Here is a 14141-nt window from a genome sequence, read left to right as displayed (position 1 = left end):
TCTTCAAACCTTATCTCCACCTGCTTCAAACCCACATATTAAACACACTGAAACAGCTCCGCGTGGCACCGAAGGACAAAACACCTAAAGAAAGATAAGTGTGGCGTCGCGTACTGCATTCCATGTCAGGGAACCACAAGGCAGGGACCTATGAAGAATCCTATACTGGCGAGACAGAACGCTCACTGAGGACGAGATTTCTTGAACACAAACGCCCCAGCTCGCTGTCATCTGAAGTTTCTCAACACATCCACATCGAATCACCGGGCCATACCGTCTCTTTGGACAAAGAATTATGCACTGGACACTGAACAGGACTACTATTTAAGAGGCATTATAAAGGAGGCCATATACAAGTATCAGAGCACTTCAGCCTTCACTATAATAGAGATGATGGACGATATAAACTCCCTGGCGACAATGCTCTACGTTGAATTCAGAAATTCTCGATTACGCTTCCAATAAATTCCAAGTGGCCACAACGCATTACGTAGAATTAAAATGGCGAATATGCTCTACATAAAATTATTAGAACGGTCCGTCTACGCTCTGGCCGATTACGCTCTACGGAATAGGGCTTGCGGGCCCCCCTGTAACACCAGAATGGACAAAACCGAAATTAAACTACTTTCACTTGTGCACAGGTTTAATTTTGGGTGCTCAGAAGTGCATACATGCACTTCCCACCCAAGGACATTATACAGTATAATGTCCTTGGTGCAACCAGTTAATTTTAGCCTTGGGAAGTCTTGTTTACGCTAAGTTTTTGGCGGGAACGTTGAATGCACACGTGCGGTACACGTTCCAAAAGGTGTTCACTGGGCCAAACTGTGGACGAAATGTGTTTGTAACCGTTTTTAGCCCATAGCGTTTTTCAATTCCACTCAACACAGAAGAAATTTATCTAGTGTTCCCCAAAACCATTATAGTCAAGAACACAGCCTCCCTATCAACAAATTTATACTCAAGTACAAGAATATGGCTTAAAACTTAAAACAACCAAGGAGCTAGCTTCTACGAGAATAGCGTCCACCAAACGCCAATTTCTACGGAACATAACGGTTAACATAACGAAATATAACGTGGTCTGTTGCTACAGGTTTGTTGGAAGTACAAACATGTACAGTCAATGAGATAGTTTCTTGTCTTACCTCACAAGAACGTGTCTTCTCAGCACCACGCCGTCCTTCCCGCCATGGCCGCCGCCATTTTCGTCCAAACTTCGCCCTGCCAGGAAAGACATGGAAAGACGAATTTCTCTCCTTCAAACCATGCTCAAACATCCAAAAAACGGCATAAATCCGACCTGGAAACGTTCAGACGATATTTTGCGGACAAAAATCAGAAAATTTACCCCCAAAAGTTGGAGAGAATTCACGCACACAACACGCCAAACGACAACGTGCGCCACAGCTGGTCTGCACCTGGTAGGACGGACGGTACCATGTGTGATAATTACATAGGGGTGCGAGGTTAGATACGTAGAATTTATAAGCATTATTGTAGACGTTAGAGTAGATATCAGTTAGATTTATATCAACTCTGAAGAGCCTGCCATACATTGTACGTGTTACAATTGTTGTGCAATTAAGTTTGACTTTGAGTAAGATAATTTGATCCGCCATAAAATTGCAGGTTGCGGTCGCGTTGGACAAGTGGTCGCCTTAGGTAAGTTCCTTGATGCGTACGTAATCGGGACCAAGCAATAGCTCAGCTGTCGCTTTGGCCAGATGGTCGGCTCATACAGGTGGTCGCTTGGGCGTCAAGTCAAGTTCGGTTTGACTAGCTGGATCCAAGTTTTCCTTCATACTTCAAGTATGTACGTACTAGTGCATGTGTACTGGCTATATCTAGACAAGTTGGGTTTGACTTCTTTAAAAGAGAGAAAGACGTGCACGTGAAGCCCCATGTTTTGATTGTGGTTAAGCGGAGAGCAGCTAATAAGAGATCAGAGGTCTCCCTGGTCTGCCAAAGATCAAAACGTGTCTAGATACAACTCAGATGTGAAGTAATCACATTATCTGTCTTTTGTCTATCGCCCGATCACGCGGAAAATTAAGATTGATGATTCGACCTTGTCAGAGGCGAGTCTGTGATTCCGAAGCACTTGTTCAACAGGTTTAACGATTTTAGCCATAATTGATGTCACCATTTGTATGTAAACAGTTCGCTGACAAGCTGACCCTTATAGCTGGATAGCGTAGTTGCAGCTGAAGTTTTTGTTACTCAACCGTACAACATATTTGTTACAAACTACGTACAGGGTTCAAGAAAAACGAGAAATTCAGGATTCAAGACGGAGCCTTTCTCAACAGAAGCGAGCGGTATTTTGGCGCTACTTGTCCTACCAGACGTGCCGGCGTCGACAGGCTAACACTGAAATACGATGTCCTCAAAAGTCCGCCTCTCCCCATGTACTAGTGGTATTTCTTGGGCGTTGTTTGTGATTCTTGCAGTCAGCCACCTGTCACGGGGAGCGGAGAACTGTCCCGTGTCCACAGAAAGACTGGTACAAAACCAGTACCCAGGTTGCGTGTGCCTTCAGGAGTTCGTCGGCGGGCTGAGGAGCCCCGTGGCCATGCTCCAGCCTGACGACGGCACGGGACGGTTTTTCATCGTGGAGCAGATCGGAGTGGTGCGGGTGGCAGACAAGTACGGGCGGCTGCGGAGAGAACCGCTCCTGGACCTGACCAGGAGGGTGCTGACGTCGGACGCAGCCGGGGACGAGCGGGGGCTACTCGGCATGGCGCTTCACCCGCGGTACAAGGACAACGGCTACCTGTACGTCTACTACACCACCGAGCAGGGAGGAACACGCAGGACCGTGGTGTCCAGGCTAAACGTTTCCGACGACGAGAACTTGAAGGAACTAGAAAAAGGAAAAGGTGAGCTGTAGAAAATAGAGAATGAAAGAACAGTATCTGGTTATGTAAGCAGTTAGTCGCCATTAGCATTTAGCCCCAGGGTTAAATGTATCCACCACTTTGAAAAACAGTATGTTGAACAGATCTCTAGTGTAGCATCCCAGGTATGCACAGTTTAGGTATGCAGGAGTGTTTTACATGTATACATTGGGGGGGCGTTACTCCTTTAGACCCTTTTTGTCAGGGTGGCAGACGAATGTGACCTAGCTAGAGGAGTGATAGAGGTTACTTGGACGTTTGGGAATGACACGGATAAGTCTACTTTTAAGCGTGACTGTTAGCACTTTCATAACTGTTGTCGAACGTTAGCAGGGGTTGTAATGAGCTAGGTGCCCCCAGGGGATTACCCATCATCCATACCGCACATTCTTCACCTGCAGGCTGACCCTCGTTACGAGAAGGTGCTTCTGGAGATCGAGCAGCCGGGCAATCGGAACAACGGCGGGCAGCTGCTGTTCGGACTGGACGGGTTCCTGTACATATTTGTGGGAGACGGGGGAGGGGCAGGCGACACCGCAGGCGACAGGTACTGACAGGTGGATGAAAAGATGGACGAAAGGTGGATGAAAAGATGGATGAAAGGTGGATGAAAAGATAACGCTAACTGCGATTGTGGCTTTTGTGGCTTTTATACATGTAATGCGATTTTTCTTCTTACGGCACGTCACTCCTGACCCTATCCTTTACAAGGACCCGGGTACAAATAGAAGTGATATGCGATCTGGCAAAAAAAGCACATTATAAAAGCTCAAATAAAACCCCAGTCGTAGAGTTTACAAAGGAAGCTACATAAAGCACAGACACAAGTTATCAGGTAATATAAGATAACGATCATAAGAAAACAACATATGCAAAGCGTAGGGGATGTCGAGACCGGAAAAAAATTATATGGCATTCCTAAAAAAATGTTTAGTGCTTGTTTATGGCCCGCAGACCGAAGCCAAGGATCCACAGCATTTCTGTATTTCAGGTCTTCCCTGTTGGGTAAGGTCCTGCGGATCGACGTGGACGGAGCGGGCCCGGAGCGGCCGTACGGCATCCCAACAGATAACCCGTTTGTTTCCGAAGTCCTGTGGCCGGACGCCAGGCGAGAGGTGTTCGCGTTTGGCCTCAGGAACCCCTGGAGATGTTCACTGGACCCTGGAGTCGACGAAGGTAACGAAAATAGGATCTTTTGTTCTTTTAGTTGTATGACTCTGATTTTCATTCCATTAGTCCGATCAGTCGTATACAGTAGTTTGTTCTTGTATCAAACTATAAATGTCTGACTAATGAATGTTTAATTTAGTCTCGTCTACTAGTACCATGTAGATGGAGGCAAGGAGGATGATTTTAACTTCCTTGATGGAGAGTACAATGATTTCAGGGAATATCATGATGTCAATGATAAATTTTCGTGCTTGTTGGTAAGTGACAAGTGAAAGAGTGGATCAAGTCACAACTGCAGTTTCCGTAGGAGCCGGTACAGGGCGCATCTTCTGTGGAGACGTGGGAGAGTCGGGGTATGAGGAGATCAGCATCATCAGTAAGGGTAGGAACCACGGCTGGCCGGACAGGGAGGGGTACACATGCCAGAACACTGGCAACTGTGCTGGGGGTGAGCTATCATACGGCATTATTGTTTCTTGTGCAGTGTGTATGGAGAGCGGAGTTATCCTCTAGCTAGCTAGGCTGCATCTTGCAGTATGGAGGAGTCGGCGTTGTAAAAGATACATTCTGAAAATCTTGATAAATAAATAAAATCTTTCGCACGGCAGTCATCCTTTACTCTTAACATGGAGGTAGAACTACCTCTAAGGCAGTCGAGCCCACATAGTACTCCTTGTTCCAAAGTCAATTTTCGTCGCTCAACGCGTACGATCTCTCAGTCTATCACCGTCTAGTGAGAAGTGGGTCTTGGAATGTTGGGCTGCACTACGTTCAAAACACGTTCACTGGCCGTTAAACTGTTTTGCCTAACGGAACAAATATCATTTTACAATACCTGTATTTCTTAAGTCATAACTTCTGAAGCGGAAAAAACATGCACAAATTTTACCATGTGAATATGTTGACTTAGATGGATAAATTCGTGTATGGTCTTTCCCTCCAGACGACGTCCTTCCCATTGACGTGTACGGCCGAACAGAAGGGAGGAGGGCTGCGGTGATCGGCGGTGTGATGTACCGGGGGTGCGGGGTGCCCGATGTGAGAGGGCTGTATCTGTATGCCGACTATCTAGGGTGAGACACTAATACACTGTACCTGTTAATTTAAACAATTAATTTCGCGGTGTTTTTTTTTTTATAGTTCACCGTAACTGAGTAAGTACTCATCGCACTGCGAATACGTTGTCTGTCATTTTGTTCCCACTTTTGTTTCTAACGTGAAGGCTCAAATGTAATGTAATCTCTTGTAGGCTATCATATGATGGAAAATCAACTAAGGAATATTCCACTGAATTTCCCAAGATTTTCTCACACAACTCGGGTAAGCACTAACAAAACTAAGTGCCAAATTGAGTAGGAAGTGCACAACCAAGCTCCCACAGAAGGCAGTCAGAAAAAATAGAATCCCCCAAACGTCTGCTTGCAGATTAACGAAAATTCAACACTTGCTACTCATTTCCCCCCAGCTTGATGAATAAGGAACTTTTCTACCTTGACGAGCAGCCAAACGGATCGTGGATGAACGGGACTGTCTGTGTGCTGAACAACCGAGAGTGCGTGACCAACCTTCAACCGTCAGTAAAAACCGAGGATCACTTCATTCTGGGCTTCGGACAGGACTTCTCAGGTTCTTACAGATTTACTTCATGGAGGAAAAGCTGGATTTAGCCTGTACTAGATCAATTTCTGTGGATTTAATGGGAGAATTTGGCCTGTTCATACAGATTAGTTTTTATGTATTTTCTTGATCTGAGGGGAAAGGCTGGCTTTGGCATCAACTACTCTCCAAGCAGAGGTTTAGGTCTTTGGTTATTTTTGGCGTATTTTTAGGCTTTTTTTATCGGGGTTTACTTTTTTGCACTGGGATGTTGGGTTGGTTGAAAAAAAAATCCCGTGCAAAAAAGAAACCCCGATAAAAAAAGCCTAAAAACACGCCAAAAATAACCGAAAATCCAAACCTCTGCTTGGAGAGTACGGTTCTTACAGATTAGTTTTTATGAATATTCTAGGGCGAAAGGATGGTTTTTGCCTCAACAGCTGATCAAATTTGGGAAATACCTGTATACTACATTGGCGTACACGGCCAACCGGCTACTCTTACCATACCACTATACTGTATAACGCTAACCGAATTTCTTCTCCACCAGGTGAGGTTTACCTGCTGACGACCACCAGCCCCGTCGTGTCCCAGCGTACAGGGAGGATCTTCAAACTCGTGGACCCCCGTTCTACCGCCTGCCCTGTGTGCGGGCTGTCCCTGGCGTTTTTACTGTCACTCGCTGCGTTGGTAATCACAATGAGCTCTGCTGTATAGAAATATATATTTATTTCGTCGGTGAAGGTCAGACATCCAGATAATTAGATACGTCAAAAACAGTTACTCAAGCAGCTGATTTTGGAAAGTCAGACGTTTCAGGTAGCAACCACTACCTTTCGTCAATGACTTGCGGTATACATTTATTTCACTCGCGCAAGTTAAGAAAGGATCGGAAAACAAGCATCTTTGATTTATGCAATCGCGCGAATACTGGTACATTTCCTCTAGGATGGAACATTGTATGTAATGTAAACAATAATGAAACAACAAAGAGACCAAGAGTTTGAAACTAAAACTAAAAAAGAGGACAGAGCTGGTGTGTGGTTTGTAAAAAATATTGCGTTACTTGTACAGTTGTTTTAAGTATGGACGATATTGAGGATATGTCAGTGGGATAAGTATGTAAGTGTAGTGGAGTCCTGGAGTAACAAAGGACATACATAATGTACTGATGATGTACTATACTGTCGTTTCTGACAAACCTTTAGATGTGATTAGTAGCCATATAATGTACAATTGATGTGCAGTTCTCGAATTGCCCGCAGAGATTCTAAACATTTGAAGAAAATGTCCGACGATTTACATCATGTATTTCATGCCGTCATTTATATTGTACAGTTATGAACTACAAGTAAGGATTGCTGAATAAGAACAGCTGCAAAGCTAGATGATGCAGTATTAAGATTACGTTATATGTTATATTATATGTTTATCCCCGTCAATCTTTGAAGGTTGACCGACGCGAATATATGTACAGTATATATACAGTGTATCACTGATGACAATATATGGACCTATCCTTGGTGCTGAACTTCAGGTGCAACTCTAAATCGGGACATTATTTACTCGTTATTTCAGGAAATGCTTGTCCTCGTCTGCTGCTACTAGCACGGAATAAAACAGAATGACTTTTAAAAGTTCCTGACTGTACGGCTGGGTTTTTGTAACCTTTGTTTTGCACGCAGAAAAGACGTTTCATAGGTCATGTTTTGTTCTCAAAATTTATAGCAATCGTAAATTATCTCACAGAGACGTGTTCCTGAAACACTGTCGCCTTGCTTCATTGTTCATTAGATACGTATAACCGTAAAAGTGAAAAAAGGAAATAGCCATTTTGTATTCAATTTCGTTTATTATTCGCCTGCACGCTGACGTAACTCCATCTGGGCGGCGGAGGAAACCGGATACCCCGGTCTCTATGCACGTTACCACCCCTGAACCCACGGCGGCAGGTGTCGGACAGAACCAGCATGGCGGACGACCCGTACACAGGCGACCCGCTAGACGTCTACAGGAAACCCGACAAACAGTTCTCCCAGGAAACGGTGGGGATCGCGAATACTTTACTGGAGAAGAAGGGTAAGCGTGGACCACGCTGTCCAGGGTTGCGTGTCCCTGTAAAGTTGTAACATTCAGGGTTGTGTGTCCTGGCAAATTTGTAACATAGTTAACGTTACATTAGCGGTACGGCGTTTTATTCTTCAAGCAGGCGTAAAGACACAATATGTTACTGTTTGTTGCTCGTCCCTTCCCTTCTGGAAGCCGCATAGCTTTAAGAAGTAAACGCAGGAGTCCATATGACTCCCCCCTGCTGAGATTTAAACGTTTCGACCGACGGTTAAGGCAACTTAAGGTTAAGTCAGGTCAGTAATATTAGCACCGTATATGGCATACATAAGCGGCAGTGATACAATATCTAGTATCGAGGCAACTTTGGTTACCAGTCTAGACTACGTACACATTTAGCAATACAGGATTTGTCCAGTTGGGAAGTAATGCAGCTGTGTAATTATCAGATTGTATAACCATTTGGTTTACCCGCAATGAAAAGTTTAGCACAAATCATTCTGTCACACGCTTATTGAACCTGTGTTTGTATGTCATGTTCTGTGATGTTATGACTCTAAACTACCTTTACAATGGCTAAGTAGAGTCAGGGGTTCTAACGTTGGATGGTGTAAGGTGTCAATGGATATTTCACTACTACACCTATCAACAATATAAAAGGTGATGTACTCCTTTGTTCCAGTGAGTTTGGGTCGTCCACCAAGTGCAACTATGAGGAACAGGAAGGCTGCTATTCTCAATGAACTTTCATCAGCCAAGAGTACCAGTAAGCACAAGGCATTCCATGTGCCCTCCCCTCCCGCTGTAAGAAAGGACACGACAAAACCAAACTTTCCTAACAGGAAGGTACGCAGTGCACAGGCGAGGTACTCCACTGGTGGTAAGCAGAAACCAGAGGGTAGGAAAGTAAAGAGTGCTCAGTCATCATACACACAGCAGGTAAATCTGGGAGCACAGAAAATTCAGGACACGAAACCAAACTTCGAAGCAAGGAACACGAGAACTAAACAACAAACAACATTTCGTGACTTTCGGGAAGATACAACACCACAAAGGACTCCTCCTACATATGAAGAAGTGGTTGACAGTTCTACCTCACAGTTAAGTAATTTCTTCTTTAAGACTGAACTAGAAGAAGAGGAGGACACGTGTGTTGGGTTGGATCCCTACAGGCTGGTTGGGAGTACAGCAGAGTGTTTCCCATACAAGTGTGCCACGCCTGGAAACCAGGGGTCGGACTTGGACAAAGGCAGACAACAGGACGACCTTTATGTTACAGCAAGGTAAGGTCAACTGTCTGTCACTCTTACGGGATTGTCATGTTCACAGAAAAGGTCTCGGTTGTTTTCAACTAACAGTTTGTATAAATGTGAATGTAGACATGTTTCTAGATATCACAACCAATCAGGGCTTTTGAATAACAATTTGGCCTTATCCAAAATTTTAACATATAAAAGTCAAGCCTCATAAGAACTTCAATATGCCACATGTGTAGTAGCAGAAAAAACAGACTCTCATCAAGTGATTAATTTTCTTTGTTTTTATTCTAAGACAGCAACACAGCCTTCTGATACAAAGTGTTTCAGATAGGAATTAGACAATAGATCCTATAATGGGGTAATGGGTTTTTGTTGTTCCCATGCTATAATTGTTGTTTGCCTTATGTTATCCACAGAAAGGTGCCCTCAGGAATTCGACCTCTCACCCCATGGCTAACTGAAGATATTCCACCTGAATGGTAAGGACAGTTAGCTGTCAAATCTTGCTCCCTAAGTGTTCCTGCTGAAGGAATTTCATATTACCTATCAGTATGCTAAAGCAGATCACCATTCAATATTTTTGATTGTCACATACACTTTAGATCTTTCACTGCTGTGTCAGAAGACCTTTTCAAAAACTCACCATAAGATATATGAGAAACAACCTTTCAAGACTAAGTGAACTTTAAGTGTATATATAATGATAACTCTTAAAAGTGTCAGCAGGTTCATACATCTCTCCTTGAAGACTGCAGAGTGAAAATTAAGACATGTTCTGGTCCTAATGATTTTCTTTTCTCCATAGGTGTGGTGTTGATCCTAAGGAGTGCCTTGTGTTCCTCCCCTCCCTGCGTACGGTGGACAGTCCCCCACCCTGCATCCCTCCCATGCAATCACCTGTAGATGAACTCCCCTTTACAAGCATCCTGCCTCCTACAAAACCACAGGTGAAAGTTCTGTTTTTCTTAAACATGCATCAATCAATGGTTATATGAAAGCAAAGACAGTTAGTTGTTCTTTCCATACCATTATGATGAAAATCTGGAACTCTGATTTAAGTTTACACTCATGAAATTCTTTTATTCTACAGAACCAAAAGAAACATCAAAGAGTTAGTAGGGAGCAGAGAAGACACTCAGAAGGACATGAAACTCCACAGTTTGGGGCGGTACAAAATGTGGAGATCTTCTCTAAATCAGATGGGAGTCTCCTACATGCGTAAGTATTCTGCTGGGATGTTTAGTTTGTAACACAATCTCTGTCTCCTTTGGAAACTGTTGTACGTGCTTTGTTGATAGCAAAAAATGAAGTACCTGGTATTAGCACCAGCATTGTCTAAGCAATGCAAACATAGACTGGAATCAACAAATTTTTGAAATAATTTTCTGAATTGTTTTGCCTTCTTTGCTACTTTTCCCACAATGAAAAGGTTTAACTCCTTTTGGGATCTTATATTTCACTGTGACTTTTGATAACTTTGCCAATAATTGCCAAAAGTTACTTACTGTGTCAAACTACTACTTCTACATGATCTGAGGTATAATCACCAAGATTTGGGGCCCTCAAAGAAGAGACAAAATGCCCTCCAGCAAAGCTCTCATTTACATCCACAGTGTGATCTTACATATTTAAGAGGTTGCAGTTGTTGGTGCTGTGGGTTGATGTGTTTTGCAGACATCCTTACGGTAACCCCACCCCTCTTACACCTGGTCTGCACCCAGCCCTTCTGAAACAGTTTCAGTCCTTTTCACTGGGTAAAAACACTTCTACGTGTCAGTGGCATCTTATCTGTAAACTGTGGCTCCAAGCCTGACACAGTGTTCTAGTTGAAGTACACCTGAAAGTGAAGGGCACACACATCATATGTTTGAAGTAGGGTTTATATAAGAGGTATTAGGTATCAGGGCTGAAAGGACGGTTTGTTTTCTCCGGCTGGCTGTTTCTCTCTTGTTGCGTCTCCTTTGTTTAGAGTGGCTCCGAGGTAAACAAAAGGTTTTGGGTCAGTTCACAAGCAGGACTATAGGTTATCTGCAGGCTGAAAGTGTCATGCCATTCTCAATGTTAAATTAGGTCCTAAATAATAATACTCTTCTATAACCGATAACCGACCATGCAAACTTGGGAATAAATCCAAATTCAGTAGATTTTGTCATCCCAGAGATGCTCTTGAATCTGTAGAAAAAGAAGTGCAAATAGAAAAAGAAAGTTCACCTACTTTGCAGTCTTGGTACTGTTGACCACCTCTTGAGCTACTACACAACTCAATATGATATCAGGCTGCTGAAAACATCTATTTTGCATTTCAATACAAAAGTTCATAATGTAGAAATGATCAAAACATGCTGAACTCACGTGTACTCTGCCTTGTTCACTTCAGGAGCAATGAAAGAGAGAAATCTATGAAGGAAATCAGGAAAGAAATAGATGAGCTTGATAGCATCTTACAAGGTGAGTATAAAGACACAAACCTTAGTGTGATAAAAATGTAAAATAATATGTCATGTGCCAAAAAACAGTTACTCAAGCAACTGGATATGATTTTGAAAACGTCAGACGTTTCAGCTAGTATCCACTAGCTTTCGTCAGTGACTGAGAGACCAGAGGGGAAAGCAGGTTTATATACACCTGTTGATTGATATGCAAATAAAGTGAAGACAAATTTTTGGAAGTCGAAAAAGGAACAAAAGTCAGACAAGTCAAGACAAGATGATGCAAATTAGTCTGAAAGCTCCTGTTATACAGGACAGGAGCTTAAGTGTTGTCTGTCCTCGGGGCTGGGAGTGCCAAATCCCAAGTGCCGGAAAGATCGACCCGTAGCCCCCCTTCCCTGTTGAGGGTGGGGTTGTACATTCTTTCATATATTGCCTCTTTAACACCCCGTTCCCACCAGCGTGTTTCGCGGTCTAAGACATCCGTGGACTCGAGTTTGAAAGAGTGACCCTGGTTGTGTTGTAGGTGGTGGAAAATAGCTGAGGAGTAGCCGTTGGCACTAGGTCGGCAATGTTCTGGGGCTACGGGTTGGGGGGCTACGGGTCGATCTTTCCGGCACTTGGGATTTGGCACTCCCAGCCCCGAGGACAGACAACACTTAAGCTCCTGTCCTGTATAACAGGAGCTTTCAGACTAATTTGCATCATCTTGTCTTGACTTTTGTTCCTTTTTCGACTTCCAAAAAGTTGTCTTCACTTTATTTGCATATCAATCAACAGGTGTATATAAACCTGCTTTCCCCTCTGGTCTCTCAGTCACTGACGAAAGCTAGTGGATACTAGCTGAAACGTCTGACGTTTTCAAAATCATATCCAGTTGCTTGAGTAACTGTTTTTTGGCATATCGTATTACCTGGATGTCTAACCTTCATCGACGTAATATGTCATGTGTTGTCAATAGCAAATTTAGAAGTTTATTGCTCTGGTGTCGGGTTATCGTTTTGTAAGGAGGTTTATACAGATAGAAGGAATGGCTTCCATGCAGGTGTGACAAGTTGTTCAGTATAACATAGAGAGTGCTTGCTTATTTTACCAAAGAGCAGTTATGCAGTGCACCAGTCAGAAATGCTGGTTTCCCTTGATGGTACTGATAGTTGACATTATTTACTGGAGGCCAAAAATGTCAAGACTGTTGAAAATTGCTGTACATTTATTGTTGTAACATGGTCATCAATTCTCCACAGGAATGGAAAGAGAAGAAACAGACAATATTGTGGTCCAGCAGCAAGATAGCATGTCCGACGACCAAAAACCTTTTACAAACGAGGCTCCAATGTGAGCAGTTTTTGCTCAAGTTAACTAACACAATATACAGTTATTGCACGCTTCGCAAATTAATCCATACATGCACATGCCATGCTTTGCAGAAGCCTGTTTGTACATGTACAATTTTTCATGCAAATTCTTATGGTAGATCTTACTTTGTCGGAAACCAATTGTCTGTCTTGGATATTACAGGAGACCGTCTGAGCCAAAAGCTGAAGGTATAACCCACATGGTAGGTGCACATCTTTTCATAAGATTCTTTGATGCATCTTTCCATCTTTGATGCCATTATACAGTGTCTTCATTCTTTAAGGTAGTAGTTACAAAGTTTTCATGACACATGTAGTAAACCTGTGTCTGTCATGAATGTAACATGTAGTTGATTTCTTCACTGAAAACAATAATCCATCCATCCATCCATCCATCCATCCATCCATCCATCCATCCATCCATCCATCCATCCTTCCTTCCTTCCATCCATTCTTCCTTTTTCCCTTCCAATATCCATACACCAGGCATTCATGCCCCACAACTTGAGTGGTGTGTAACCCTGCCACATGCCCATGTTTTCCAGCGAGAGTTAGAGGAGTACACAGATGAGTGTGAGGTGGTGCTGGCTTCTATCAGGAGACAGAGACAAGAGAGTCTACACGAGCTGGCACAACTGCACCCAGCACTGGCCAACAGAAAGCTGTCATTATAATACATAATGGGTGATCATGTTACAAAATATACAATATTTTTTCACACACAAGTATAAGCTGAAGATTCTTCCTTCCTATAGACCAAAAATGTTTGGCTAAAATAAAATAAAAAATGAAATGTCTGAGAGGATGAAACATACATTTAAAAGATTAATATGTTTAGCCTTGTACTTATATCCAATGATGTATTTCCATGACCCATTTGTAGTTGTAGATTGAAGCAAAATGACAGACCAGACAGGTGGAATGTACATAGTAGTGCAGTGAGTGCTGGTAATATCATAAAGAACATTTAGAGTATATTTTTATTCACACCATTTGTATTAGATACATTTATATGTTACTCTTATGTGGGATGTTTAGATAATAAAATCATAAGTATTCTGATTTTACTCTTCATTATTTCTCAAGGAACAGTAGATATTCTTCTCAAGTGCAACAATTTTCCAGATAATTTTCCAGTTAATACTGATGTATACTGACATAAGAAACCAAAAAGTATACAAGCTAGGTTAGAAACCACAGTCACACACAAAAAGGACAGAACTCCAAATATATGATGAGGTATTTTATTATGGCATAGCTGTTTTTGGCACAGTATTCTTTGCCAAATAGATAGTGAATCAATTTACATCACAGGAGACAACCGCTCCCACCTCTTACCAATGCAGACATAATCATAAAAAA

The 14141-nt window shown here is 42.7% G+C and overlaps 3 protein-coding genes across 3 annotated transcripts in view; 2 read left to right on the top strand and 1 right to left on the bottom strand.

Moving 5' to 3' along the window:
* The first annotated feature begins 2155 nt into the window (after positions 1–2155).
* On the top strand, positions 2156–7290 carry LOC109463291 (HHIP-like protein 2). The gene is made up of 7 exons (XM_019760038.1): positions 2156–2868; positions 3301–3450; positions 3895–4079; positions 4381–4521; positions 5017–5146; positions 5539–5699; positions 6220–7290. Exons 1-7 carry the CDS (start codon positions 2387–2389, stop codon positions 6384–6386), a joined length of 1416 nt encoding a protein of 471 aa, XP_019615597.1. The 5' UTR covers positions 2156–2386; the 3' UTR covers positions 6387–7290.
* A 174-nt stretch (positions 7291–7464) lies between these two features.
* Positions 7465–14141, top strand: part of LOC109463277 — an 8771-nt gene continuing 2094 nt past the window's right edge. The window contains exons 1-10 of the mRNA XM_019760017.1: positions 7465–7748; positions 8419–9019; positions 9412–9474; positions 9801–9942; positions 10086–10213; positions 11373–11443; positions 12669–12759; positions 12943–12982; positions 13325–13452; positions 13663–13695. Coding sequence (XP_019615576.1) covers positions 7640–7748; positions 8419–9019; positions 9412–9474; positions 9801–9942; positions 10086–10213; positions 11373–11443; positions 12669–12759; positions 12943–12982; positions 13325–13452; positions 13663–13695 — 1406 coding nt within the window. The 5' untranslated portion in view covers positions 7465–7639. The remainder of the gene's footprint in view (positions 7749–8418; positions 9020–9411; positions 9475–9800; positions 9943–10085; positions 10214–11372; positions 11444–12668; positions 12760–12942; positions 12983–13324; positions 13453–13662; positions 13696–14141) is intronic.
* Positions 14006–14141, bottom strand: part of LOC109463287 (E3 ubiquitin-protein ligase TRAF7-like) — a 17731-nt gene continuing 17595 nt past the window's right edge. Inside the window, exon 24 of the transcript XR_002139819.1 lies at positions 14006–14110. The gene's annotated coding sequence lies outside the window, so the exon portion shown is untranslated. The remainder of the gene's footprint in view (positions 14111–14141) is intronic.

This window comes from Branchiostoma belcheri, unplaced genomic scaffold (assembly GCF_001625305.1).
Source record: "Branchiostoma belcheri isolate BF01 breed outbred unplaced genomic scaffold, Haploidv18h27 scaffold124, whole genome shotgun sequence".
NCBI classification, from domain to species: Eukaryota; Metazoa; Chordata; class Leptocardii; order Amphioxiformes; family Branchiostomatidae; genus Branchiostoma; species Branchiostoma belcheri.
Note: the sequence above shows the minus strand (reverse complement) of the source record. Positions and strands in the feature narration are given on the sequence as shown.

Bases quoted from the DNA above. Each gene is read 5' to 3' on its own strand.
- LOC109463291 (XM_019760038.1), top strand. From the start codon at position 2,387: ATGTCCTCAAAAGTCCGCCTCTCCCCATGTACTAGTGGTATTTCTTGG. The intron at 5,147-5,538 runs GTGAGACACTAA...ATTTCCCCCCAG, and splicing joins CTGTATGCCGACTATCTAGG to CTTGATGAATAAGGAACTTT. The intron at 5,700-6,219 runs GTTCTTACAGAT...CTTCTCCACCAG, and splicing joins CTTCGGACAGGACTTCTCAG to GTGAGGTTTACCTGCTGACG.